Below are 25,280 nucleotides of genomic sequence, written 5' to 3' on the forward strand. Positions count from 1 at the left end.
GGGAAGGATTTAGGACGCAGCCTTTCGTCTCCTCAGGTTAGGCTCTCAGCCCGTGATGAGATTGGTGTGCTATGAGGACCCGTATTTAGCCTTTGTAGTGCCTGAATGTGAAAAAAAAAGAAGAAATTAAAGTCTTAAAAATCCATTAACGCATGATACATTTTCTATGTATTTTTTCTCTATGCCATGCTATATTTTATAATTCGAATTTAATTTAAAATTGATAAATATATTTCTTCCTGTAACAAGTTCCGGCAGGCATCTGAAGGGAAAGTCTCACGGGCCTTTCCATCATCCTTGTGTTGACATTACGTGACTTACTCAACAGGACGGGGAGCTGCTGCAGGATGGGGTTCAGGGCAGTCAGCTGAGCCACCCACGTTTGGTTTTCGTTGTTTTTGAGAAGTGTTAGTGTTTCTAACAGCTCACGGAGGATGTCCCAGCTGCTGAGGCTTCTCTTCTGCCGGGCTGGAGGAGCCCGGGCTCGGCTCACCGCGGGGACCGCAGGACAGCTCTTCACTGCCGGGTACCGGCGCTCCGCTGCACTGGTAGGTGGAGGTGAACGGTTTCTATCTTTCTTTTTTTAAAGCCTCGTTTAATTAAATTCACGAGTTCACGACTCACGTGTCCTCTGACTGCTGCAGGACTTGAACTAAACCGGAGCTGCGCACAGCTGGCCGGCGTGACAGTGCGCCGAACCCCGGTAGAAAACGACCCCGTTCACGGGTCGTTTGCTTGTTCATGAAACAGGGGACGTTTTATAATTAATCTTAAAATCTCATTTGCCTGATTATAGGTAACTTTTCAATTCGGCATATATGTCATGCTGCATCTAAGGTTTTTTAAAAGGAGACTGGTTGAATCTGGGACGACTGTCAGACCGCGGCCCTGCGTGGTTATCAGGAATATGAAGTGGAAATGTTTGTCCTGTAGTTGGACAACTTCTGGACATCTTTCAGGGAGGGACGTGCTTTCAACTAGCAGTTTTGTGAGAGACACTTTTAAGAAGGTATTTTTTGTGCTTTATTTTTATGTATACATGAATTGAGAAAAAGATTATGATGTCATTATATTTTTTACCCAACCTCCCCACAATAGTCGCATCTTTTTACATTTTAATCACAATTAGGATATTAAAAAAATACTCACCCATTTCTTGTATTTATACCAATATCTTGTTCAGAATATGATTTCAAAACTAAAATGTTCTACAGCAGTGTTGACTGGTAGATGAGAGAAGCTCGGGTAATAATGTGGTTGTTTGTTACAAGAAGCCACACAGTTTAAACACATGAATATTTTAGACTGAACAAACAAGTTTGAATTCAATTCAGTTGTATTTATCAAGCACCAAATCACAACACAGGTTCTTTCACGGCACTTAACACATTAAAGTCCTTCCAGTAGAACTTTATAGCTTCATACAGAGAAACACAACAATTCAACAAGTCCCACATAAGCTAGAAGGAAACACTCCTGTTTAAGGGAGAAAAACCTCCGACAGAACCGGGCTCAGAGGTGGGCGGAGCATCTGTTAACAGAACCGGGCTCAAAGGTGGGCGGAGCATCTGTTAACAGAACCGGGATCAGAGGTGGGCGGAGCATCTGTTAACAGAACCGGGATCAGAGGTGGGCGGAGCATCTGTTAACAGAACCGGGCTCAGAGGTGGGCGGAGCATCTGTTAACAGAACCGGGCTCAGAGGTGGGCGGAGCATCTGTTAACAGAACCGGGATCAGAGGTGGGCGGAGCATCTGTTAACAGAACCGGGCTCAGAGAAACAGAAACTATGCGAGTGAAAGAACTGAATGGAGACAACAGACAATAAACAGAAACTATGGGAGAGAAAGCATGAAGTTGATGAGGTGTGATGGTGAGATGAGTTGTAGAGTGAAAGACTGAGAGGAAAGAAGCTCCCCCAGCAGCCTCGGCCTGTAACAGCATCATGGATGGTTCTGGTTTTGCCTTTTATTAACTTAAACTGAATGAATTGTTGCTCAGAAACCTGACTGTGCATGTTTAACGTGTTACCATTTAACTTTTGAACCATTTAGTCTACTTTACTGCAGATTTATTCATTTACTACATGATCTATTTATTTGATACATGATCTATTTATTTGATACATGATCTATTTATTTGATACATGATCTATTTATTTACTACATGATCTATTTATTTACTACATGAAGGGAACAAATACAAACTGACACGCCATTAGAAGAATACTATTGTCTAAAAAAAAACTTTGCATATTTGGGCATTTTGTTTTCCTAATAAATTAAATTTAAATCAAAACTGCCCTCGACCAGCAGTATACAAAAGAATATAATTTTTTTTTAGCTGTTGATTGAATCAATATTGATATTAAAATAGTAATAGTTTTCCACTGAGTTCAGTGATCAGGTATTTTTCATAAAACTGACCTCCAGCTTGTTTTCACCTGTTAGATGTCGTAGTTGTAAGATACTCATCTAAGGAGATAAAGTCATGTGATTTTTTTCCCAGCAGGGCGTCTCAGGCTCCTGTTGGTTGAAGATGTTCAGTTTCAGTGTGCTAACAGAAGCTCGTTGGTCTTTTCCAGGACCTCAGACAGACTTCAGCCAACCTGCTCCAACGACGACTCTACTCCACCGAGCCCAAAGGTGACAACATAAACCAAAGATTCAACATTTCATTTCAAAAGAAAAAACTTTTTTTCACACTGTGTTGGTTGAAAGCTCGTGAATCCTTTTAGAAAATCCTACAAAACATTGGGATGCTGTGGAAAAGGTCACCACCTTTTATAAAATTAAAGAAAGAGCATCTGTTTTACACAAAATGTCTCAGTTTTAACACTTGATATGTCTTTGGTCTATTTTCAATTAAATGAGATTTTATTGCATTTTTTTAAATTTATATTTTACACAGCATCACAATTTTTTCAATCAGTCAAAAAACACGACAGCTGCACTGACATGCAGGAGATCACATGATGCAAAATCTTTCTGTGCTCAGTTTGGTTTTTACATAAAGGCATGAAGGGAAAAACTGTCGGCCATAAACAGCAATGTCAGCAGAAGACAATATGTTGACAAGAAGTGATGAAGAACTGGAGTAGAAACCAGCGAGGAATATGTTGTTGGAGTGACATTAGTGTGAAATAAAACCAATCATGTGAGTTTCAGATGGAAAAGGAGGTCCAGCATCAGGAGGAGGAGGAGGAGGAGGAGGAAGATCGGGTGGAGGGAAGAGAGGAGGAGGAGGAAAAGACTGGTGGAGTCGGATGCAGAAGGTTTGTCGTAAAGATACTGAAGTTCACAGTTACAGATGCTCCAGATGTGTCTGTTAGTGATGTCATCACCTCCGCGGTGTGTCAGTAATGTCGCCGTACGTCTGCGTCCGTGTCCACCTGCAGGGAGACGTCCCCTGGGACGAGAAGGACTTCCGATACGTGGCGATCACCGTGGCCGGAGTCAGTTCGGCTCTGCTGTATTACTACATGAGAGACAACGGCAGGGAGATCAGCTGGAAGGACTTCGTTCACCGATACCTGGGCAGAGGACTGGTGAGGAGCACGCACGCACACGCACACGCACACACACACACACACACACACACACACACACACACACACACACACACACACACACACACACACACACACACACACACACACACACACACACACACACAGAGAATATTACAACTCTATTCAATTATACGTAATGTGTTCTGTTTGGTTTTATATAATCTAATCTTTTTTATGGTGAAAGGAGAATTAAAGTTTTTGTATATAAACTCCAGACTAAAAAAAACCTGATAGGGAAGTTTTTCTCTCTGAGACATCAAGAAGAAGAAGAAGGTAAAAAAATGTTTAATGACAAACACTGCAAACTCTATTTACTTTGTCCGGAAGCTTCATCACACAGTAGGAAAAAAAACTAAAATACACACAAAACATACAAAAAAGACGCAATTTAACAATGTTTGCCTGCTAGAAGCATAAAAATCAAGACTTTTGAAAAAAAAAACCAAAAAAAAAAAACGGTGGGGTATGAAACTTCTGTTAATTTCTACTTTAATCATATCACTTTTTTCTTTTAATCACCTCATCTGTCCTTTGTTAGGAGGTTAATAAATATTCATAATTAGTACACATACTTGTTGTACTGTGTATTCTGTTTAGATAGAAGATGGAAATCAATTTAATTAGAAAATCACATCTTTTAATATTTGATTAATTTGGTTTGTCATCTAATATAATCGTGCTGTTGCTCTTGATTAGAGGTGATGAGTTCGAACATTCTGAAAGCTCCTGTGAGTTAAAGGTTGAATTCTTCTTCCAGGTGGATCGTTTGGAGGTCGTCAACAAACAGTTTGTCCGAGTCATCCTGGTGCCGGGAGCCGACACCGACGCGGTGAGAGGAACATTTCAAACCTTTCCCAATATATATGTCTATATATCTATATCAATATCTATATATCAATATCTATATATGTGCGAAAGTCTTCCCAAACCGAAACAATGAAATGAAACCAAAGCGGCCACCAGCAGTGACGTCACCCGTTGGTTTGGGAACGTTATGAAGCCTCTGGTTCAGACAGGCCTGTCAATCAAACAGACACGCCCCCAAAAACAGGTCTTCTTAAATCTTCTTTTCTAATGAATGAGGGATTATTTTCAGATGGACCTCCAGAAAACTAATAAGAAGGAGTGACTTTAGCTAACAACACCGAGATAACTGATGGACACATTTTATTCACTTTGGATTTGATGAGAGAAGTTGAATGGGAGTCTATGGAGCCGGAGGCTTTTTGGAGACGACCTCTAGTGGCACTCGCTGGTATTGCAGCTGAAGACACTTCTGGATCAGAACCATTTTACAGACCTGAAGCTACGAACTCTTTTATATCCAGTCTGTGAATGTAACCTGTGAAATGGGACGAACTATGAGGAGGTTCAGGAAAATGTCGCAACTCAGACGAGATGAATACTTAATGGATTTATTGAACTTTAGCTGGCAGTTATTTCTTAAATTAATCAACTAATTATTTACCCTTGAAAACACTCTAAACCACTAGTTTCTTGTGACTTGCTGTTGCCAAGGTGATGTCATCAACTGTGTTGTCCCTTCAGCAGTTTAACATCCTGACATATTAATAATAATAATACTAGTAATAATAAACTGTATTTGTGTTGCACCTTTCATACAAGAAAATATAGCTCAAAGTGATTTACAGCAAGAAGATGACATGCAGTGTTTCACATATTAAGGAACATTTTAAAAGCAAAGAAAAGAAATAAAAATCAAAAGAACAAATAAAATGCATAAAATAGAAATGACATATTTAAAGTGTTCCATTTACTCTGATATAAATCACAGAGAACTCTTCCAATTTTGGTATTTTAGCTTGAAGAATGAGCTAAAAACAGTTTTGTGTTTGTTGCCGCTGTGCTTCGGTTTTCATTTATTGAAGATATGATGTGCGCTGATGTTCTGTGGTCCTCAGAGTTACGTCTGGTTCAACATCGGCAGCGTCGACACGTTTGAGAGGAACCTGGAGTCGGCGCACTTGGAGCTGAACCTAGAGCCGTCGCACCGCCCGGCCGTCGTCTACAGCTCCGAGAGCGACGGGTGGGAAATCCAAAGTTCATCGTTTTAACTTTTTAATGCAGCACAGCTGACAAAAAAAAACAAAAGAGGAAAAAAAAAACCCAAATGATTCAATAATTATTACAGTTCACATTGTTAGCATACTTTTAATGACAATTAGAGATAATTACAAACCTTATTAATAACATAATAATTACAAACATTCTTCAACTGTAAATATGTGACAAAAATCAGATTTTAAAACACCATTTTCTGCCCTTATTTGTTCGAATGGCTTCAAGTTGCCTTCAGGGGATTTAAGTGAGTGAAGCTCGACTGATTTTTAAACCCGATATCTGGGAGGTTGCAGGTGGAACGACTAATCCGGCCAATTCTTGACTGAGATCACAGATTTTGACAAATTAAAAAAAGTGTATCTCTGACCATGAATCTAGTCCACTCACTTCTTTTATTTTATTTTACTGAAGCATTTAGGAATGATGGTTCTTGGCATAGATCTTTCTCAATGGGCCAAATCTGAGCTGAAGAAGGCTCAACTGTTACGGAGACATCTTAAGTGATAACACGTGATGTCGATAAATCTTTATTCCAATCCCGTCATGTTCCTTCCCAGTTCCTTTATGATGAGCATGATCCCCACCCTGCTGCTGATCGGCTTCCTGCTCTTCACCATGCGGCGAGGACCGATGGGAGGTGGCGCCGGTGGTGGGAGGGGCCCCTTCAGCATGAGCGAGTCGACGGCGAAGATGATGAAGGACAACATCGAGGTGAAGTTCAAGGACGTGGCCGGCTGCGAGGAGGCCAAGCTGGAGATCCTGGAGTTCGTCAACTTCCTGAAGAACCCGCAGCAGTACCTGGACCTCGGAGCCAAGATCCCCAAGGTTAGAAAAGATCAAAGACACACACACACACACACACACACACACACACACACACACACACACACACACACACACACACACACACACACACACACACACACACACACACACACACACACACACACGCACACACACACAAATGCAATGATTAATGAAAATTCAATAATATTTGTTGACAAAATCAAACATTTTCAATCTGAACAATCACAAAAAACTCCAGTAAATCCACAATGAATTTTTTTTGTTGACGTATTTCCTGAAGATCCAAACTTCATGAGTTATGTGCCGTGTGTTTTCCCAGGGTGCCGTGCTGTCCGGACCTCCTGGGACGGGGAAGACTCTGCTGGCCAAAGCCACAGCCGGCGAGGCCAACGTCCCGTTCATCACCGTCAACGGCTCCGAGTTCCTGGAGATGTTCGTGGGCGTCGGTCCGGCCAGGGTCAGTAAAAGACCCCGTTCCTCTTTTATGATTTAACCTGTCTCAGAAACGGAATGTTTTAAGTTGAACTGTCTGCTGTGAAGGTGAGGGACATGTTCGCCATGGCGAGGAAGAACGCCCCCTGCATCCTCTTCATCGACGAGATCGACGCTGTGGGAAGGAAGAGAGGAGGAGGGAACTTCGGGGGTCAGAGTGAGCAGGAGAACACGCTGAACCAGCTGCTGGTGGAGATGGACGGTAGGAGAACCATCGCTCGGTCTCCCGTCGAGGTTGGAGGTGAAGTTTTATTAACTCTATTCATGCCCGTTCACAGGTTTTAACACGGCGACCAACGTGGTCGTCCTGGCTGGAACCAACCGACCGGACATCTTGGATCCTGCGCTGATGAGACCGGGACGCTTCGACAGGCAGATTTTCATTGGTAGGGTGTCTTCACTCTTTTAGCTGCTCGTTGGGGTGACTGAGTTAAAACTGGTTCTCCATTTTGAAGGAAACCTGGAATATATTTTATGTGACGGCCAAATCACTAATGATTAATTAAAGACTGAGTACGGATAAGAACTTTCTACTCAGATTATTCAGCACCAAAGTGGGTTTGGACACTTAAATCATGCACTTTAGACTGTGTGCTTGTAAATGGACCATAACAGCTGCTACAGTTGTTGAAAATGACAAACAGCAAATAGAAAAGAGAACGAGCTCGAGTGGTAATTTCCTCGACCTCAGCAGCATCACACACACTGTTACGAACTTCTCTTTCGCTCACACACTGAAAGCTGATTAAATACCTGGTTAGATAAGCTGGATAATACAAACTGGATATAAAAGAGTTCGTAGCTTCAGGTCTGTAAAATGGTTCTGATCCAGAAGTGTCTTCAGCTGCAATACCAGCGAGTGCCACTAGAGGTCGGCTCCAAAAAGCCTCCGGCTCCATAGACTCCCATTCAACTTCTCTCATCAAATCCAAAGTGAATAAAATGTGTCCATCAGTTATCTCGGTGTTGTTAGCTAAAGTCACTCCTTCTTATTAGTTTTCTGGAGGTCCATCTGGAAATAATCCCTCATTCATTAGTAAACAGGCGTTCATGTGTCCTCTTGTGCTATTAGTACCTTTAAGTTTGCAGAGAGATGATGGGTGTCGTCTCTGCTGCCTCCCGTCTCCTCTCAGGTCCTCCGGACATCAAGGGCAGGGCGTCCATCTTTAAAGTCCACCTGCGACCGATCAAGTTGGACCCCAACATGAACAAAGATGCTCTGGCCAGGAGGATGGCCGCCGCCACGCCGGGCTTCACTGGTTCGTTGCAGCTGCTTCGTCCATAACGGTTTGATGTTTTCACGAAGAGTAAAGATTTAACTCGGTGTAATTTTCCCCGTGAATGTATCAGGAGCCGACATCGCTAACGTCTGCAACGAGGCGGCTCTGATCGCCGCCAGGTACATGAACCCGTCCGTCAACGCCAAGAACTTCGAACAGGCAATCGACCGGGTCATCGGAGGTCAGTGACATCACAAGCTCACACAGCTCATAACATAATTTTTCTTTTCTTGCATTAATTGTGTCCTATTACTTATTTTGCATCAATTCAAATACAAACAACGACAGTAATCATCTGTAGCTGCGATGCTATTTGTTTCTGACGTGGGTTTATATTTATATTCTCTCGGGTTGTTTTTGTGTTTGCAGGTCTGGAGAAGAAGACTCAGGTCCTGCAGCCCACAGAGAAGAAGACCGTTGCGTATCACGAGGCCGGCCACGCCATCGTGGGCTGGTTCCTGCAGCACGCCGACCCTCTGCTGAAGGTGGGAAATCTGCAGCATCACCAACGGGGAGCGATCGACAGGTCCAGAGACGGATCCTGTTGCGATGCTCGACACCGTGACCTTCACGGAGCAGCAGGACGTTATAAATCTGATGACTGACGGTTACAAATGTCAACGCTCGATCACAATCGGCACGAGTTACGCACGTTCTTGTGATGCCGGCGTGCGTCGACGTGATCGGAGGGCGCACATCACGTTCTGTGTCGAACTCTGGAAATTGGCAACGGAGGAACTTAAAATGCTTCAGGACGTCTACAGAGATGAATTAATGAGCCCTTTGAGTGACATCTGTGTTTCGGAGGGTCGGATCCGGTCAGCTGTTCAACCAGGTGTTTTCTCTCTGACGTCGATGGGATGTGATTTTATCCCCGAGTCAGACTGTCAACACCGAGTGCTGCTGTGACGCTCTGAGAACGTTCAGTGCTAATGAGCTGAACTGTGGCGCCATGGCAACAGGCTTCTCCAACATGACAATGCACATCGAAAACGCACAAGTTTTCTCTTCAACATTTGTAACACTCACTCATTAGAGTTGGACCTTCCTGCTGCTGCGTTTCCGTCACGGTGCTGCACGTCGTTGGTGCGCTGCAGGAGCAGCCTCTGAACTTTTTAATACACCCTCAATATTCAGATGATGTTTTTGATCTAAAACCACACATTTATTTTCTTATGAGACCTTTGAATTGAGTTGACTTGGTGGTGTTGAAGTTGAGTGTGTCGGCGCTGTGAAGGGATGTTGGATACATCATGGAATAACATTGTGATGAAAATGACAAAATGCCGTTTTATTTAACAATTGAGGATATTAACTTGCTAAAAAAAATATGAACATGTTAAATCACAGTAATTGCATTAAATTGAAACTGCTGTATTTAAAAGATAAAAGTTACTGTGCTGTAGAACTGTTATTATCACGGCTGCAGATAAAACACGTTGACTCCACGTGTGCTGTGTGTCCAGGTGTCGATCATCCCGCGGGGGAAGGGTCTGGGTTACGCTCAGTACCTGCCCAGAGAGCAGTACCTGTACAGCAAGGAGCAGCTGTTCGACAGGATGTGCATGATGTTGGGAGGCCGCGTGGCCGAGCAGGTTTTCTTCAGCCGGATCACCACCGGAGCTCAGGATGACCTGAAGAAGGTCACACAGTCCGCCTACGCTCAGGTACACACACACACACACACACACACACACAGGTACACACACACACACACACACACACACACACACACACACACACACACACACACACACACACACACACACACACACACACACTCACACACACACACACACACACACACACACACACACACACACACACACACACACACACACAGAGCTGGGTCCTGGTTCTGACTGCAGCCTGTGCTGTCACCACCTCCCTCTGCTCTGCTTCCTCAGGTGGTTCAGTTTGGGATGAACGATAAAGTGGGTCAGGTGTCGTTCGACCTTCCCCGGCAGGGCGACATGGTTCTGGAGAAGCCGTACAGCGAGGCGACGGCGCAGCTCATCGACGAGGAGGTGAGGGAGCTGGTGGATCGGGCGTACGAGTGCACCCTGCAGCTCATCAGGGACAAGAAGGAGCTGGTGGAGATGGTGAGACGCACACACATCACATCAGATCCCTGAACACATCACATCAGATCCCTGAACACATCACATCAGATCCCCTGAACACATCACGTCAGATCCCTGAACACATCACATCAGATCCCTGAACACATCACATCAGATCCCTGAGCACATCACATCAGATCCCTGAACACATCACATCAGATCCCCTGAACACATCACATCAGATCCCTGAGCACATCACATCAGATCCCTGAACACATCACATCAGATCCCCTGAACACATCACGTCAGATCCCTGAACACATCACATCAGATCCCTGAACACATCACATCAGATCCCCAGAACACATCACGTCAGATCCCCTGAACACATCACGTCAGATCCCTGAACACATCACATCAGATCCCTGAACACATCACGTCAGATCCCTGAACACATCACGTCAGATCCCTGAACACATCACGTCAGATCCCTGAACACATCACGTCAGATCCCTGAACACATCACGTCAGATCCCTGAACACATCACGTCAGATCCCTGAACACATCACGTCAGATCCCCAGAACACATCACGTCAGATCCCTGAACACATCACGTCAGATCCCTGAACACATCACGTCAGATCCCTGAACACATCACATCAGATCCCTGAACACATCACATCAGATCCCTGAACACATCACATTATTCACACAGCACGTTATTACAGTCTGAATGTTCATCTGTTTGCATATGTATTAATATGATAATAAGTTATCAACAAACTTCTGAAAGTGTAAATATTTGTACTTGAACTGACGTTGAACTGTGATGTCATCGTCAGGTGGGGAAGCGTCTGCTAGAGAAGGAGGTGCTGGACAAGGCGGACATGTTGGAGCTGCTGGGCCCGCGGCCCTTCGAGGAGAAGTCGACCTACGAGGAGTTCGTGGAGGGGACGGGGAGCTTCGAGGAGGACACCAGCCTCCCCGAGGGCCTCCGAGACTGGAACCAGGAGAGGACGGGGGAGACGGGGGAGACCGGCCCGGCTCAGGACAAACAGCAGGCCATGTAGGGACCAACAAAGACCGAGAACAGCTGACTCAGCTCTGCAGGAGGTGATGCAGGAGGGTTTTTTCAGGAAAGTTTGGTACTTTCATGCCCTCGATTCACTTTGGTTCTCTTGGGTTCATATTTCAAACACTCAAATAATTAAAGTCAGTCCTTAAATGCAACTTCTCAGTTTCATCCAAAAATCACTGCCTGGATTAGATTTTTATTCTGGGCTGAGATATGAGGATATATTTAGGTTTTTTTTTAATTTCAGTTGAATGAACCAATGTGAAGGAAGCAGGTTGTTTATTACCTAAATTATTCACGTGAGTGTTTTCTCCTCCCGAGCACCAGCAGACTGTAAACTCTCCGTGTGAATGTAGACTTCATCCAGAGACGAGTCACCGCGGCTGCGATCAGCTGTTTCCTCGCCGCTCCGAAGACGCCTTAAGACTCATCGAACAGGAGATCGGTGCGCCGTAGATTTGAATATTCCTGAACTGTGCACACATGATGAAGATTTAAACCGTATGAACAGACTGACTCTTCCCTTTATTTATTTTTGAAAAAGCTCAATGTGAGCTTTGTTTGAAGATATTTTTCTGCAGCCCAGCTGAAACCATTTTTACAGGTTTAAATATTTTCAGAAGTGATGTGAAGTTTTATTTGTGTTTCCTGCAGCAGTAACTTTTCCCTCCGACGTGTTTCAGCGACTGTCAGTTTGAACTCCACTGAGTTTGGCTGTATTTTATAAATACTCTTAGAGGCTGTAATAAAGTGATGGTGTAGATTCAGTGTAATAACGAGGACAGGAAGCTGCTGCGTCGCCGTCGCTGAACACCAGGAACATTTCAGATGTCACTTTTCTGTCGAGGATTTCTGAGACGTGCTGATTTAAAGGAAAAATAATCCTCCAAAAACCATGAAATATAAAAAGCTCATTAGAGAAGACCGCAGGCTTCGTTTTTCAGCCGGTCCCTCTGCAGCAGACTACAAGGCTTCTGGTTCTTTCTTTTTTTCATCAGCAGCTTCCCTGACGGCAGCAAAGCCAATTCATCTTATTGTACTAATTACAGAGATGTGTCTGTGAGGCCTCCATGCTAACGCTGCTAACGCTGCTAACATCCAAACTATTACAAACATAAAGAGACGGACCGGTGGTTCGGTGACAAACTCCTTCATTCGTGGAGTTTCTTTTCTAAATGTCTCCTAAAACAAGAGATCAAATCCACCTGGAGAGAAGCGGCTCAAAACAATGTCATAATATTCTTGACAGTGTGACAAAAAATATTTTAATATCAGCTTTGAAAACGTACAATTGCATCAAAGTACGTTGTATATCAATATAGATGAAACCGTTAGCCTTCAAATACTCAAATAATCTCCACGCTGCAGAAGGTGGACAGAACCAGGATCATCACTTCTCTTTCTACCTGTTTGTTGCACTTCTATTTTATCATGTGAACTGTTAAATTCAGCACAGTTTATGTCTCCTTGGAAGGATTGTCTTAAAAAATGTGTGCTGTTATTGTTTTTTAAATGATGACGAGTGCCTTCTCACTCAACCACCAAAAACAGGTTTCATCGTGGTCAGACGACAAATCACTGAATGTTCCTTTAAAACCGTTAAGATGAGTTAAGTGATGAAGAAGTAGAAGTTTATGTCTGATGTCAAAGACATGGTTTAACCATAAACTGATGAATATTACACGTGTTCATACAGTCCAGCTGCACAGTGGACTGATTAAAGTTCAGGTTTTTTTGTCGTGATTTCTGACATGCAATTATAGCAAACTTAGATTTAAGCTGATTTAGAATTGAAACGCAAAAACGTTTTGTCTCGGGAGGAAAAATAAGACTCGTTCCCAGATTAACATCAGACCGAGAAACTCAAACAAAATTAAGGCATACATGTTCTTTTTTTAACAGTTAAAGACCTTTGATTTACACCATTTGCCGTTTTAGATGACTCAGGACTTTAATAATGAAATGTAAACTTTTTTATTTCTGCACTGAATGCAACAAGCAGCTAAACCTGAAGCCAATCAACACAAACCATTTAAACAGGCCTTGTCTGCAGATGTAGGAGGAGTTGAGACTATAAGCTGAAGGACAAAACATCAACATCATCATGTAGAGGAGGATGTTTATTGCTGTCGTTACTGTACTTGTCCAGCAGGGGGAGTCCTCCCTGTGTATCTGCAGCCAGATGGTGACAGCAGGAGGATTTGGCTTAATGTCATACAGCTGCTAAACATCACGTTACCTCAGTCTGGTCTGTACTGTCACAAGTTTCTGAATGTTGTTTGGGAGGTTTAAATGTTGAAACATGAGTATTAAAGGAAAAACACTTCAAACTGGCCTGAGAAAACTTCTTTTCCTTCTGACATTGTAGACTTAATAAATGTGTAAAGGTCACCAGGGTTCATCATGTCCTCAGCAGCAGCACATCGAACACGGGAATACAAACCGGTCTCTGTGTTGTATTTATTGCTTTAAACATGCTGCTACGTTTTCTTTTTAATTCTGCTGGCAGACAGTTTCAGCAACTTGACCATAAAGTAAATTAAAATGTACCAACGTACAAGTGAAAATGTCAGTTTATTGTTTTTTTTTTGGTTTGTTTTTTTAAGTCAAGGGCAGTTAGCATATCTTCAATCTGTTAGACGCAAACCTGATTAGACTCAGAAAAACCCATCAGAAACCTGAGTGATGTTGGACGGCCTCACCTCAAACCTTTCTTCCTCCAGCTGCTACTATTACCACATCACATGCATCTCGGCATTCAGATCTTCTGGAGAAAATTACCCAAAGAGGATTTTTCCTCTGAAATAAGTCATAAAGTTAATAGTCTGTCTTTAACTTAAATTGGCAGGTTGGAGATAAATTGTTAAATTGGTACCTCCTACACGTGACTGTGATGCTCTACATGCTGCAATATTCGATTCCAAGTCTAAGTTCAAAAATAATTCAGGAAAAACACCATTTTCAAGGAGGAGTTTTTGGAGTTAGATGAGAAGATCAGTGCGACTCACATCTGTCTGTTAAATATGAAACCACAGCAGGTAGGATTTCAGCGTTGATATCTCTAAAACTCACTCTTTTGTTCTGAAGTCGCTGGTCAAGAAGTCGTCCACCACTAACCTCCAACTAACATCTTTTTAAATTCATTTTAGAGTTCAGACCCCATTGTTTTTGTACTTTTGTGACTTTTTTCAATTTGTTCAAAAAACTATTTTTGTTTACTTGTCGGACAACGTTGGGCCAATTTATATATAGATATACCATACATATATAATATACTATATATAATATACAATGTTTTTCAATACAGAATCATGACTTTTTAAAATATTTTGGACAACATAATGAGCTACGTTTGTAAGGTGGCACGGCGGTGCAGCTAACCACTACCGTATGTCATCCAAACTGTGAAAAACATTTGTCTGGATGGAAACCTAACGTGCAGGCCGGACCCTCCGTGTTTTTCCAGTTGTGGTGAGAGGACTTTTTTTGTAAATCAAAACCAAGCAGTTCTCACAAAAAGTATCTGACATTTTAATAAGACAATAATTTTAAAATGCGACACAGCTGCCCGTTGAGATCTGCAAGCTTTAGTCTAAAATCTACTGAACTCATAGAGCCATTTAACATTTCTTAAATCACACTCGTTTCGTCACGTACGGCATTTTTTTTGTTAACCTTTAACCTAAGTTTGACAATATCAGAGTTCAAAGCTCGACCTTGAGTTCTGTCTGACTGTGAAAAAGTTTTGGTAAATCATGTGAATGTAAAACTTCACCTGTACACGACGTTTCAGTATCAAAAGAGCTGCAAAGATGCTACATTCTTGTTTGATGTGTAACGGCAACGTTTTGCCACACATACGTTGAACCACTTGTTCATGTCCAGCGGGGGGCGCCAACTCCCCCTCATGAGTCTGTTCAGCATTTTAAGAGTGAGCGCTCTGTCTCCACCTCAAAGCTTCCATCCAGGCTCAGTTGGAATTATTCCAAAAGGAAATGAGTGTTAACGCAGTTTTAAAAAAACAAAATAAAAATCAAATAGCCCTTTTTGTCTCTGGTGCAGTGAGACCGACTCTGGGACAGCAGTGTCTCTGGGACAGCAGCACAGAAACACTGGGATGAACCACGTTCTCCGTCTGACTTCCATTTTTCCTTTTCAAGTAAAAAACGAAAAAAGAACACAACAATTCCCACATGTTCTTCCTGATGGAGGGCGTGTCCTGGTTCAGTGGACGACCAATGAGACGAGCAGAGAGGCAGAGAAGACAGAGAGTGACAGGAAGATGGCCGACGCCCCGCCGCACTCCTTGGCGTCTTCCTGTTAGGACAGAGTCAACATGTTAGCAGCAACACAAATAACACTTCATCAGTGTTTTATTGACTAAATAAACAATCGTATCTATGATACAGCAATTCACTGATCATTTAAAGGAAGATTAAAAAAATATATTTTCATACATATTCATCAGAACTGACTGAACTGAGCCCGGGTGGGATTTTACAGCAGCGGCTGAGTAAATCCATCACTAAGTTAAATTTTCACCAACCTAACTGATTCAACTGGTACTGCCTCAATATTTCATAATTTGAGGTACCTTGTTTTGTATTATATTTTGTGTTAAGTGTAATTTCAAAAATAAAATTAATAAGAAGGAGTGACTTTAGCTAACAACACCGAGATAACTGATGGACACATTTTATTCACTTTGGATTTGATGAGAGAAGTTGAATGGGAGTCTATGGAGCCGGAGGCTTTTTGGAGCCGACCTCTAGTGGCACTCGCTGGTATTGCAGCTGAAGACACTTCTGGATCAGAACCATTTTACAGACCTGAAGCTACGAACTCTTTAATAAACAGTCTGTTATTACAACGTGCCGAGAGGTTCAACTTTACAACAGCTGGAGGAACCGGCTGCAGATGATCTCATTATCTTGAGTGGGAGCTAATTGGATAATCCTGACAAACTGGAAACAAACTGAACAGGTTTAAGAGTGAGAACCGGCTGAAGGTCTTATTTCATTTGTTGCCAGTGGAGACGACTGTATGAGTCCACCAAGACTTCGATGAATCAGTGGACTCTGAGACCAACCGTTTCTGTCTCCTTATTGGATTCTGCCTACATGTATATAATATTTGATCTGAGACAGCGCAGGTTTTCTTTTATGCTATAATAGTGTTATATTTGTTGTATTTTCATGTTGACATTGTTAGAAGTTCCCTTTGTAACATGTTCACAGTGCTGTGTGAGTGTGGAGTGGCAGCACTGACCTTCGGGTGGTACGAGTGGCACGACTCCGGACGTCGGCGCACTTTCTGAGACTTCATCCTGTTGCACTTTACTGTGGCGTTATGTTCACGGACGTTAAGAATCAAACAATTTTATAAAAGTTTGTTTTTGCACTTCACCAAAAAAATTGTATTTGACCAAACTCATACAAACAAATTCTGCGCACAAATGTTATTGCTTGAGTTACATGAACGCTCTCTAAAGGGTATTTGAATGCACCGCAGAGCTCTGACTGAACTGACGAGCAGCAAATGAACATGAAGTATCAGAACAAAAGTTGTGTTCCCTACAGGAAGTGTGTCTGTATCTGACATGTTGCTGTCGTTGAGTACATGAAGGATATATTTGATCTCTTTGGGCGCCAGCAGGATGGATCCATACTGACGAGAGCAGTCACAGTCGGCCTGAGTCACAACCAGAACCAAGTTACTGTCGGGAATCTGCTGCACCACAAACATCCTGAAACACAAACAAACAAACAAACAAACACACACAATCAATCAATCAATCAATCAATCAATCAATCAATCAATCAATCAATCAATCAATCAATCAATCAATCAATCAATCAATCAATCAATCAATCAATCAATCAATCACAGAAACCTAGAAATAGAAATCCAGTAATCAAACCTTTACATTTTCTCCCAAGCATTTCATAATAATTTCATTCCCATCCTTTGATGTTAAACAGGTTCAATTCAATTGTATTTATATAGCGCCAAATCACAACAGGTTATTTCACGGCACTTAAGACATTAAAGTCCTTCCAACAGAATTTTATATTGTACAGAGAAACCCAACAATTCAACAAGTCCCACGTAAACTAGGAGGAAAAAACTCCAGCAGAAGGAAGGAAAAACATCCTTTTAACAAAACAAGTCATTTCCACCCTTGTTGACTTTCCTATTAAACAGAACACAGAAGAATCATGATTACAATGAGTGACTAGAAACTTCGCTGGAAGCCCAATGGATCAGAAAGATTTCCATATTGAACCCAAGACACTCGTGTAATTCTTGGGTACCTCCTGCTGCACTGTGAACTGAATCCAAGGTGATATTGGATAATGATAAAGGTTGTTGTTGGGAAACATGAATGTGGTAAGAACGTAAGAACGTAAGAACGTAATAGACTTACTGACCTTATGTCAGTTCAGTTCTCCCAAACAGGACCTGCAGCAGCTAACGTAGTCGTGTTAGAATAGACAGTGTGTGTGTGTGTGTGTGTGTGTGTGTGTGTGTGTGTGTGTGTGTGTGTGTGTGTGTGTGTGTGTGTGTGTGTGTGTGTGTGTGTGTGTGTGTGTGTGTGTGTGTGTGTGTCATACTTCTGGCAGCGTCCACACTTGATGAGGCTGTTGGCCTCTTTGACAGACGGGTCGTACATGAAGCCGGGGTACGCCGTGTCGCAGGGCTGCAGGGCGTCCACTTTCTTCTGCTTATGAGCTGAGAAAAACACACACACACACACACACACACACACACACACACACACACACACACACACACACACACACACACACACACACACACACACACACACACACACACACACACACACACACACAATGTTACACAATATCACTACACTTCGGGCAACTTCTTCTATTTTCAATGTGAGCTCATCTAATACAGGACTGATGTTCATCACAGTTTTCTTCATGTTTCTGTCTCTTTATACACACACACACACACACACACACACACACACACACACACACACACACACACACACACACACACACACACACACACACACACACACACACACACACACACACACACACACACACACACACACACACACAGCATGTTGTACTCACAGGTGTGATAGCCAGCTTTGGCTACATTGATGAAAGTGGATCACAGCGACAACACAGAGAACACAGGCAGGTGATGATGATGATGATGAAGATGATGGTGAGGATGATGAAAATGATGAAGATGAGCCAGCCGTTGATTTGCGGTGTTTGTAAATGAAACATAAAGCAGTGACATTGTGAAAGATGAATGAAAAAAACATCACAGCCTCAGATTATATCACATTTTTAAATTATTCATCTCTTTATTCTAAATCTCTTTTGATCTTTATTCTGATCTGCGGTCATTCGTTAAATGTTTAAAATGTCTGACCGTCATCTGTGTTCTGTGTTTAGACTGAAGAACTGTTGGAGACTGACAACGGACTCAGATATCTACTCCGTCTGCATGCAATAAAATCACACAAAAATAACAATAATAATAATAATGTGTGATGTTCCTGAGTACATATTTTAGTCAGTACAGTATTGAATATGGTCGTTGCATTGTGGGATTGGTAGCAGACAGTAGAGGTCGTGACATCGACTCGTTTGAGGGTTCAATTTACGTAGAATTGAGTCACTGAAGATAAATGTGGACATTAAATGAGGTGCACGATTTGATAAATAAAGTGAGTAATTTCCATTGCAGCATCGAATCTGTGAGAAAAAGCAAAGTACACGACAATGCATTGGATCATATAATAGCTAAGAAAGCTAAGTGATATTCAGATTGTGAAATAGATTCATTTTTTTCATTTAAAGTGCAAAAACCTTCCAAAACAATCTCTCACAAACCTTTCAAGACATAATATTTATGTATAATATTTACCACGTCCATGTTAGCATATTAAGATTTACTAACTGGCAGTACACTGGACAGGATGCTGATGATGTCATTTAGTAAGTATAGGAGAAATAAAACCTTTGGTGGCACTAGATGCAGAGTCATGTGATCACCAGAGGTGTTACGGTTCATCCTGAGGGGAGCGTGATGATGTCATCAATGATGTCATCAATTTAACAGTTCAGATATTAGAATCAAAACCACGACTGTGAACCTCAGAACAGCGTTTGAGAAAAAGTCCTTTGATCAGCACACTGATGAAGATTCATCCCGAGGAGACCATGAACGTTTGCACCAAATGCCATGGCAGATCTTTGAATAGTTGTGGAGATATTTCAGTTTGGACCAACTTCTGGCTTCATGAAGCTGAGCTCACACAGTGACTGTGCAGTTTGAGCTTCATAGGACTTCCCAACAGAACAGACTCCGTCTGATGATCATGACATCATCTTACCGTCCACAAAATAATCGGAGTGCCAGAGACCGCAGAAGTTAAAGTCCAGCAGGAACCTGACAGCAAACACAAACACCGGGTTACATGAGGCGCTTTCGGACAATCCAACGAGGAAGTTCCCTCAACAAGAAAACACGTCTGTGAATTCCACAGATATTGCTTTAAATCTCTCAATTACGTTATTGCAATTTCCTCAAGAGACTGAATAATATACCGTCATTTTTTAAAAACATTTTCAATGACGGACAATTACTTGTTATGGAATATTTTCACAATGTTGTTCTGGTACTTTGGCACTCAGCCACTAAATAAAAATCTGTTGAACTTTACATGAGTGCGTTGGAGAAGAACCATCTCATCAGAGCCACGATGCCGTAGAACGGCTGCAGGAAGAAAAGGGAAAAATCATTATTTAATAGAGCAACATTTACATTTGGTGTGTTTTTTACAACAACAAGCGTTGACAAAACTGGTTAAAGATGAATTCATGATTTCATGATTTGAGAAATTTAACGTATTGGGGTCAATAAATGCAGCAAAATGCAGAAAATCTAAAAAAAAAAAAAAAAACCTCTTTAAATTGCTCTTTAAAAAAAAATAAAAAATAAAAAAAAGAATAATAACAGAAACCAAAACTATTTTACTACTTATTACTACTTTCAGAACTGATGCATCTCTACTTATGTATAAGACTTTATGATTATATAAAAGGCTGAACCTCTGATGAGACTCACACTGAGCAGAGGTCGAGCACTGCTGGCGTGATGGTGGCTGCTCCTACACATCGCCTGGTAGTCAAACAACGACACTCTAGAAAACAGACATTCAGGTTGAATTTAGTGGCATCCGTTGTGAAAAAGCTCATCATTCTTCTTCGTGCTTACTGATATATCTTTTTACATTAAATGATCAGAAAAACGTGTCTGAGTCAGTCCTACTTTTTGTACATTCCCATCTTGATCAGCGACGCCATGACAGACCCGTCCACCTCGCCGAAGAATCGACCGACCTGGAAAAGATGTGAAGGTAAATATTTCTTATTACAGTTCAGCAACGTGAACGTAACATTCATGTCGGTTTAAAACAGGAAATGAACCAGTCTCCCATCTTTAAAGCCGATGTTTTGCTGACCCACCTCTCCACCCCGTCCTCCTCACCCATCACAACTACTACGGATACCAGAGAGCGCTTTCACTATAAAACATAATTGGGATCAAAATGAGCTACTTGCAGAAACAACCTATGGAGCTTTAACAGTGGGAGAGTTCAAAGCTCAAAAGGACAAGAAACAAGCTAATTAGAGGCCCAAAGCAAAATGTACGCTCAGCAACATGCAGCAAAACTGTGTGGATGGAAATATATAGTAAAAAGTCCTTTGGTAAGAAATAGTGTAGATTTCATATTTCTATGTGTGAATCAAACAAACAAAAAAGGTTTGGGGGTGTTAGTAGGTGGAGTTTTAAACTTTCTGTTTGCCTTTGCTTCCAGTCTTTATGCTAAAAGAAAATTATCCAATTTGTGGAGAAAAAAAAAGATGTTATGCCCTAAAAACAGAAAATATAGATGCAAAGAAAATAATGCGTGTTTGGTTGTGAAGTAAAAAACTGTCAGTAGGAAATAAGGATTGTGATTTAAAGTCCTGTTTGTGTCTGCAGGATGTCCAGCCTCTCCGTCCCTCAGCAGCAGACTCTCTAAACTATTCAGGCCTTTTACGTCTCAGCAGCTCTGTCCAAATACAAAGCTGCTCTGTGCCTACACTTCATCTCTGTCCTGACGGGTTTTTCCCAGCAGCCTCGGAGGACTCGCAGTTTGCTGAGCGTTCGCAGTCCGATGTTGCTTACACCGAAAAAAATGCTGGAATAAACATAGAAGAGAAGTAATGCAAGCTGCAGGAGCTCTGCCAACTCACTGCAGCAAAACACAGCTTCGTTCTGCTACGGCCTCCTTCAAACAGTTCAAACAGGTCTGGATTATTATTATGACACTCAGGGCTTCACTGACAGAAGACACACGACTAATGAAACTTATATGCCATTAAAAAATTGAATAATTTGAATTTTGAATAGTATTTTTTCTTGAAACTCCCATCTTTAATCATGAAAATGAAGACCAACATATTCCAATGTGTTAACAGGTTTACTGCAGCCAATTTAATATGAACATTTTACTGATTACAGCTGAGTACTGTTGGGAAGGCGCTCAAGAGTGGAACTGTGACAGTCCTAATAAAGGACATATACTCAGCTAAAGCAGCATTGCATTATTAAACAACCATGTAACCAACCAGCTAAGCAGAAGCTTCTATATAATCATACATGAAAATGGTATTGCTCAATGTGAATGTGAATGTTTGTCATGTGTAGAGGAACCAGTTCCTAAATGAGGTGAACATCGAGCGCAATCTAAATATGACCATATAAGGAGATGTTTGTCACCCTGTGTGTATGTGTGCACCATCAGCAGAAACTAATTCAGATGTCTACCATGAAAGAACGGTTTCCTGTCCACCTGTGTGTGTGTCGGTCACATGAAGGTTACATACATGCTGTGTGCGCATTTGCAGGTGAAGGAACTTTCCACACAGGATGTGTCCATACAAACTGCGTCTCCTCACAAAGTGGAATAAAAAGAGCTGCATGTAGACAGATCGGAATAAAAAGAGCTGCATGTAGACAGATCGGAATAAAAAGAGCTGCATGTCGACAGATCGGAATAAAAAGAGCTGCATGTAGACAGATCGGAATAAAAAGAGCTGCATGTAGACAGATCGGAATAAAAAGAGCTGCATGTCGACAGATCGGAATAAAAAGAGCTGCATGTAGACAGATCGGAATAAAAAGAGCTGCATGTCGACAGATCGGAATAAAAAGAGCTGCATGTAGACAGATCGTAATAAAAAGAGCTGCATGTAGACAGATCGGAATAAAAAGAGCTGCATGTAGACAGATCGGAATAAAAAGAGCTGCATGTAGACAGATCGGAATAAAAAGAGCTGCATTTAGACAGATCGGAATAAAAAGAGCTGCATTTAGACAGATCGGAATAAAAAGAGCTGCATGTAGACAGATCAGAATAAAAAGAGCTGCATTTAGACAGATCGGAATAAAAAGAGCTGCATGTAGACAGATCGGAATAAAAAGAGCTGCATGTCGACAGATCAGAATAAAAAGAGCTGCATGTAGACAGATCGGAATAAAAAGAGCTGCATTTAGACAGATCGGAATAAAAAGAGTTGCATGTAGACAGATCGGAATAAAAAGAGTTGCATGTAGACAGATCGGAATAAAAAGAGCTGCATGTCGACAGATCGGAATAAAAAGAGCTGCATGTAGACAGATCGGAATAAAAAGAGCTGCATGTGCATGTCATGTAGACAGATCGGAATAAAAAGAGCATGTGACATCGGAATAAAAAAGACAGCATGTAGACAGGAATAAAAAGAGCTGCATGTAGACAGATCGGAATAAAAAGAGCTGCATGTAGACAGATCGGAATAAAAAGAGCTGCATGTAGACAGATCGGAATAAAAAGAGCTGCATGTCGACAGATCGGAATAAAAAGAGCTGCATGTAGACAGATCGAATAAAAAGAATAGACAGATCGGAAAAAGAGCTGCATGTAGACAGATCGGAATAAAAAGAGCTGCATGTAGACAGATCGGAATAAAAAGAGCTGCATGTAGACAGATCGGAATAAAAAGAGCTGCATGTAGACAGATCGGAATAAAAAGAGCTGCATTTAGACAGATCGGAATAAAAAGAGCTGCATGTAGACAGATCGGAATAAAAAGAGCTGCATGTAGAATAAAAAGAGCTGCATGTAGACAGATCATGGAATAAAAAGAGCTGCATGTAGACAGATCGGAATAAAAAGAGCTGCATGTCAGACAGATCAGAATAAAAAGAGCTGCATGTAGACAGATCGGAATAAAAAGATAGACAGATCGGAATAAAAAGAGCTGCATGTAGACAGATCGGAATAAAAAGAGCTGCATGTAGACAGATCGGAATAAAAAGAGCTGCATGTAGACAGATCGGAATAAAAAGAGCTGCATGTAGACAGATCGGAATAAAAAGAGCTGCATGTAGACAGATCGGAATAAAAAGAGCTGCATGTAGACAGATCGGAATAAAAAGAGCTGCATGTCGACAGACGGAATAAAAAGAGCTGCATGTAGACAGGAATAAAAAGAGCTGCATGTAGACAGATCGGAATAAAAAGAGCTGCATGTCGACAGATCAGAATAAAAAGAGCTGCATAGACAGGAATAAAAAGAGCTGCATGTAGACAGATCGGAATAAAAAGAGCTGCATGTAGACAGATCGGAATAAAAAGAGCATAGACGGAATAAAAAGAGCTGCATTTAGACAGATCAGAATAAAAAGAGCTGCATTTAGACAGATCGGAATAAAAAGAGCTGCATGTAGACAGATCGGATAAAAAGAGCTGCATGTCGACAGATAAAAAGAGCTGCATGTCGACAGATCAGAATAAAAAGAGCTGCATGTAGACAGATCGGAATAAAAAGAGCTGCATTTAGACAGATCGGAATAAAAAGAGCTGCATGTAGACAGATCGGAATAAAAAGAGCTGCATGTAGACAGATCGGAATAAAAAGAGCTGCATGTAGACAGATCAGAATAAAAAGAGCTGCATGTAGACAGATCGGAATAAAAAGAGCTGCATGTCGACAGATCAGAATAAAAAGAGCTGCATGTAGACAGATCGGAATAAAAAGAGCTGCATTTAGACAGATCGGAATAAAAAGAGCTGCATTTAGACAGATCGGAATAAAAAGAGCTGCATGTAGACAGATCGGAATAAAAAGAGCTGCATGTCGACAGATCGGGGGGCTAAAGTGCTCGGTGTGGTTAGAGGGCAGAATCTGACTTCCTGTTCACTTCCGTCTGATTCAGAGGTGTTGAGATCAACTTTTGCAGCTGCTTGCAGGCTTTTTTGTATTTTCGCTTTTTTACCTGTATACTTTCATAATTTTTCTTGGAATAAAAATACGACCCTGACCATTGTTCGGGAGTCGAACCAAACACTGTAGGCCACAGTCTCCTCCACCGATCCGACGATACAAAGACGGGACGCCTGAACTCTTCCATGGTGAGTGGCGGTTTGGCTTCTCTCTGGAGGATCAGTACGTGAGCTACTTGACCTCAAGGACCTTTTATTAAACTTGAAAAGTCCGGAGACGTAAGACGTTCCTCTCCGGGGCTCCATAAGGGTTTTGGAGCGATACGTAGTAACCCGCTGTTAAGATCAGGGCATATCGCGGTGGTATTACTTCACCGGATCCGGCCGAATCATCTCTATGGGTCGACCGAGTGGAAGTTCTGACCATAATGCCCGACACCAGGCAGGCCAAAGATAGGGAGTTCAGAGTTAGCCTAAATATTGTGTGCATATATGTATATGATGTGTCTTTCTGAAGACGTGTTGTTCAATGGTTCTTTAAAGTTGTGCTGTGCAGAGATTTATTGAAAAACTGTGTTTGTGCATTGGTTTTATTTTATAT

At 41.8% G+C, this 25,280-nt stretch overlaps 3 protein-coding genes across 4 annotated transcripts in view; 2 read left to right on the forward strand and 1 right to left on the reverse strand.

Annotated features, from left to right (window-relative positions):
• LOC138630290 (5-hydroxyisourate hydrolase-like) overlaps positions 1 to 25,280 on the forward strand; it is a 62,760-nt gene that overhangs the window by 4,459 nt on the left and 33,021 nt on the right. The gene's annotated exons all lie outside the window — the stretch shown is intronic.
• On the forward strand, positions 296 to 13,571 carry LOC138630277 (mitochondrial inner membrane m-AAA protease component AFG3L1-like). Its single transcript, XM_069714509.1, has 16 exons — positions 296 to 548; positions 2,584 to 2,644; positions 3,167 to 3,273; positions 3,397 to 3,546; positions 4,328 to 4,399; positions 5,493 to 5,617; positions 6,210 to 6,477; positions 6,779 to 6,916; positions 7,000 to 7,153; positions 7,230 to 7,337; positions 8,085 to 8,210; positions 8,302 to 8,412; positions 8,601 to 8,716; positions 9,698 to 9,898; positions 10,139 to 10,333; positions 11,138 to 13,571. Exons 1-16 carry the CDS (start codon positions 435 to 437, stop codon positions 11,363 to 11,365), a joined length of 2,274 nt encoding a protein of 757 aa, XP_069570610.1. The 5' UTR covers positions 296 to 434; the 3' UTR covers positions 11,366 to 13,571.
• Positions 15,465 to 25,280, reverse strand: part of LOC138630276 (voltage-dependent calcium channel subunit alpha-2/delta-4-like) — a 69,501-nt gene continuing 59,685 nt past the window's right edge. For both annotated transcript variants that reach the window (XM_069714508.1, XM_069714507.1), the window contains 9 exons: positions 20,695 to 20,765; positions 20,491 to 20,566; positions 20,087 to 20,139; positions 19,757 to 19,812; positions 18,480 to 18,500; positions 17,985 to 18,102; positions 16,996 to 17,116; positions 16,639 to 16,716; positions 15,465 to 15,687 (listed from right to left, as the gene is read on the reverse strand). In XM_069714508.1, coding sequence (XP_069570609.1) covers positions 15,595 to 15,687; positions 16,639 to 16,716; positions 16,996 to 17,116; positions 17,985 to 18,102; positions 18,480 to 18,500; positions 19,757 to 19,812; positions 20,087 to 20,139; positions 20,491 to 20,566; positions 20,695 to 20,765 — 687 coding nt within the window. In that variant the 3' untranslated portion in view covers positions 15,465 to 15,594. The remainder of the gene's footprint in view (positions 15,688 to 16,638; positions 16,717 to 16,995; positions 17,117 to 17,984; positions 18,103 to 18,479; positions 18,501 to 19,756; positions 19,813 to 20,086; positions 20,140 to 20,490; positions 20,567 to 20,694; positions 20,766 to 25,280) is intronic.

This window comes from Brachyistius frenatus, unplaced genomic scaffold (genome assembly GCF_029030835.1).
Source record: "Brachyistius frenatus isolate BFR_SWC_R1_liver_20210118 unplaced genomic scaffold, ASM2903083v1 Contig_131, whole genome shotgun sequence".
NCBI lineage: Eukaryota > Metazoa > Chordata > Actinopteri > Embiotocidae > Brachyistius > Brachyistius frenatus.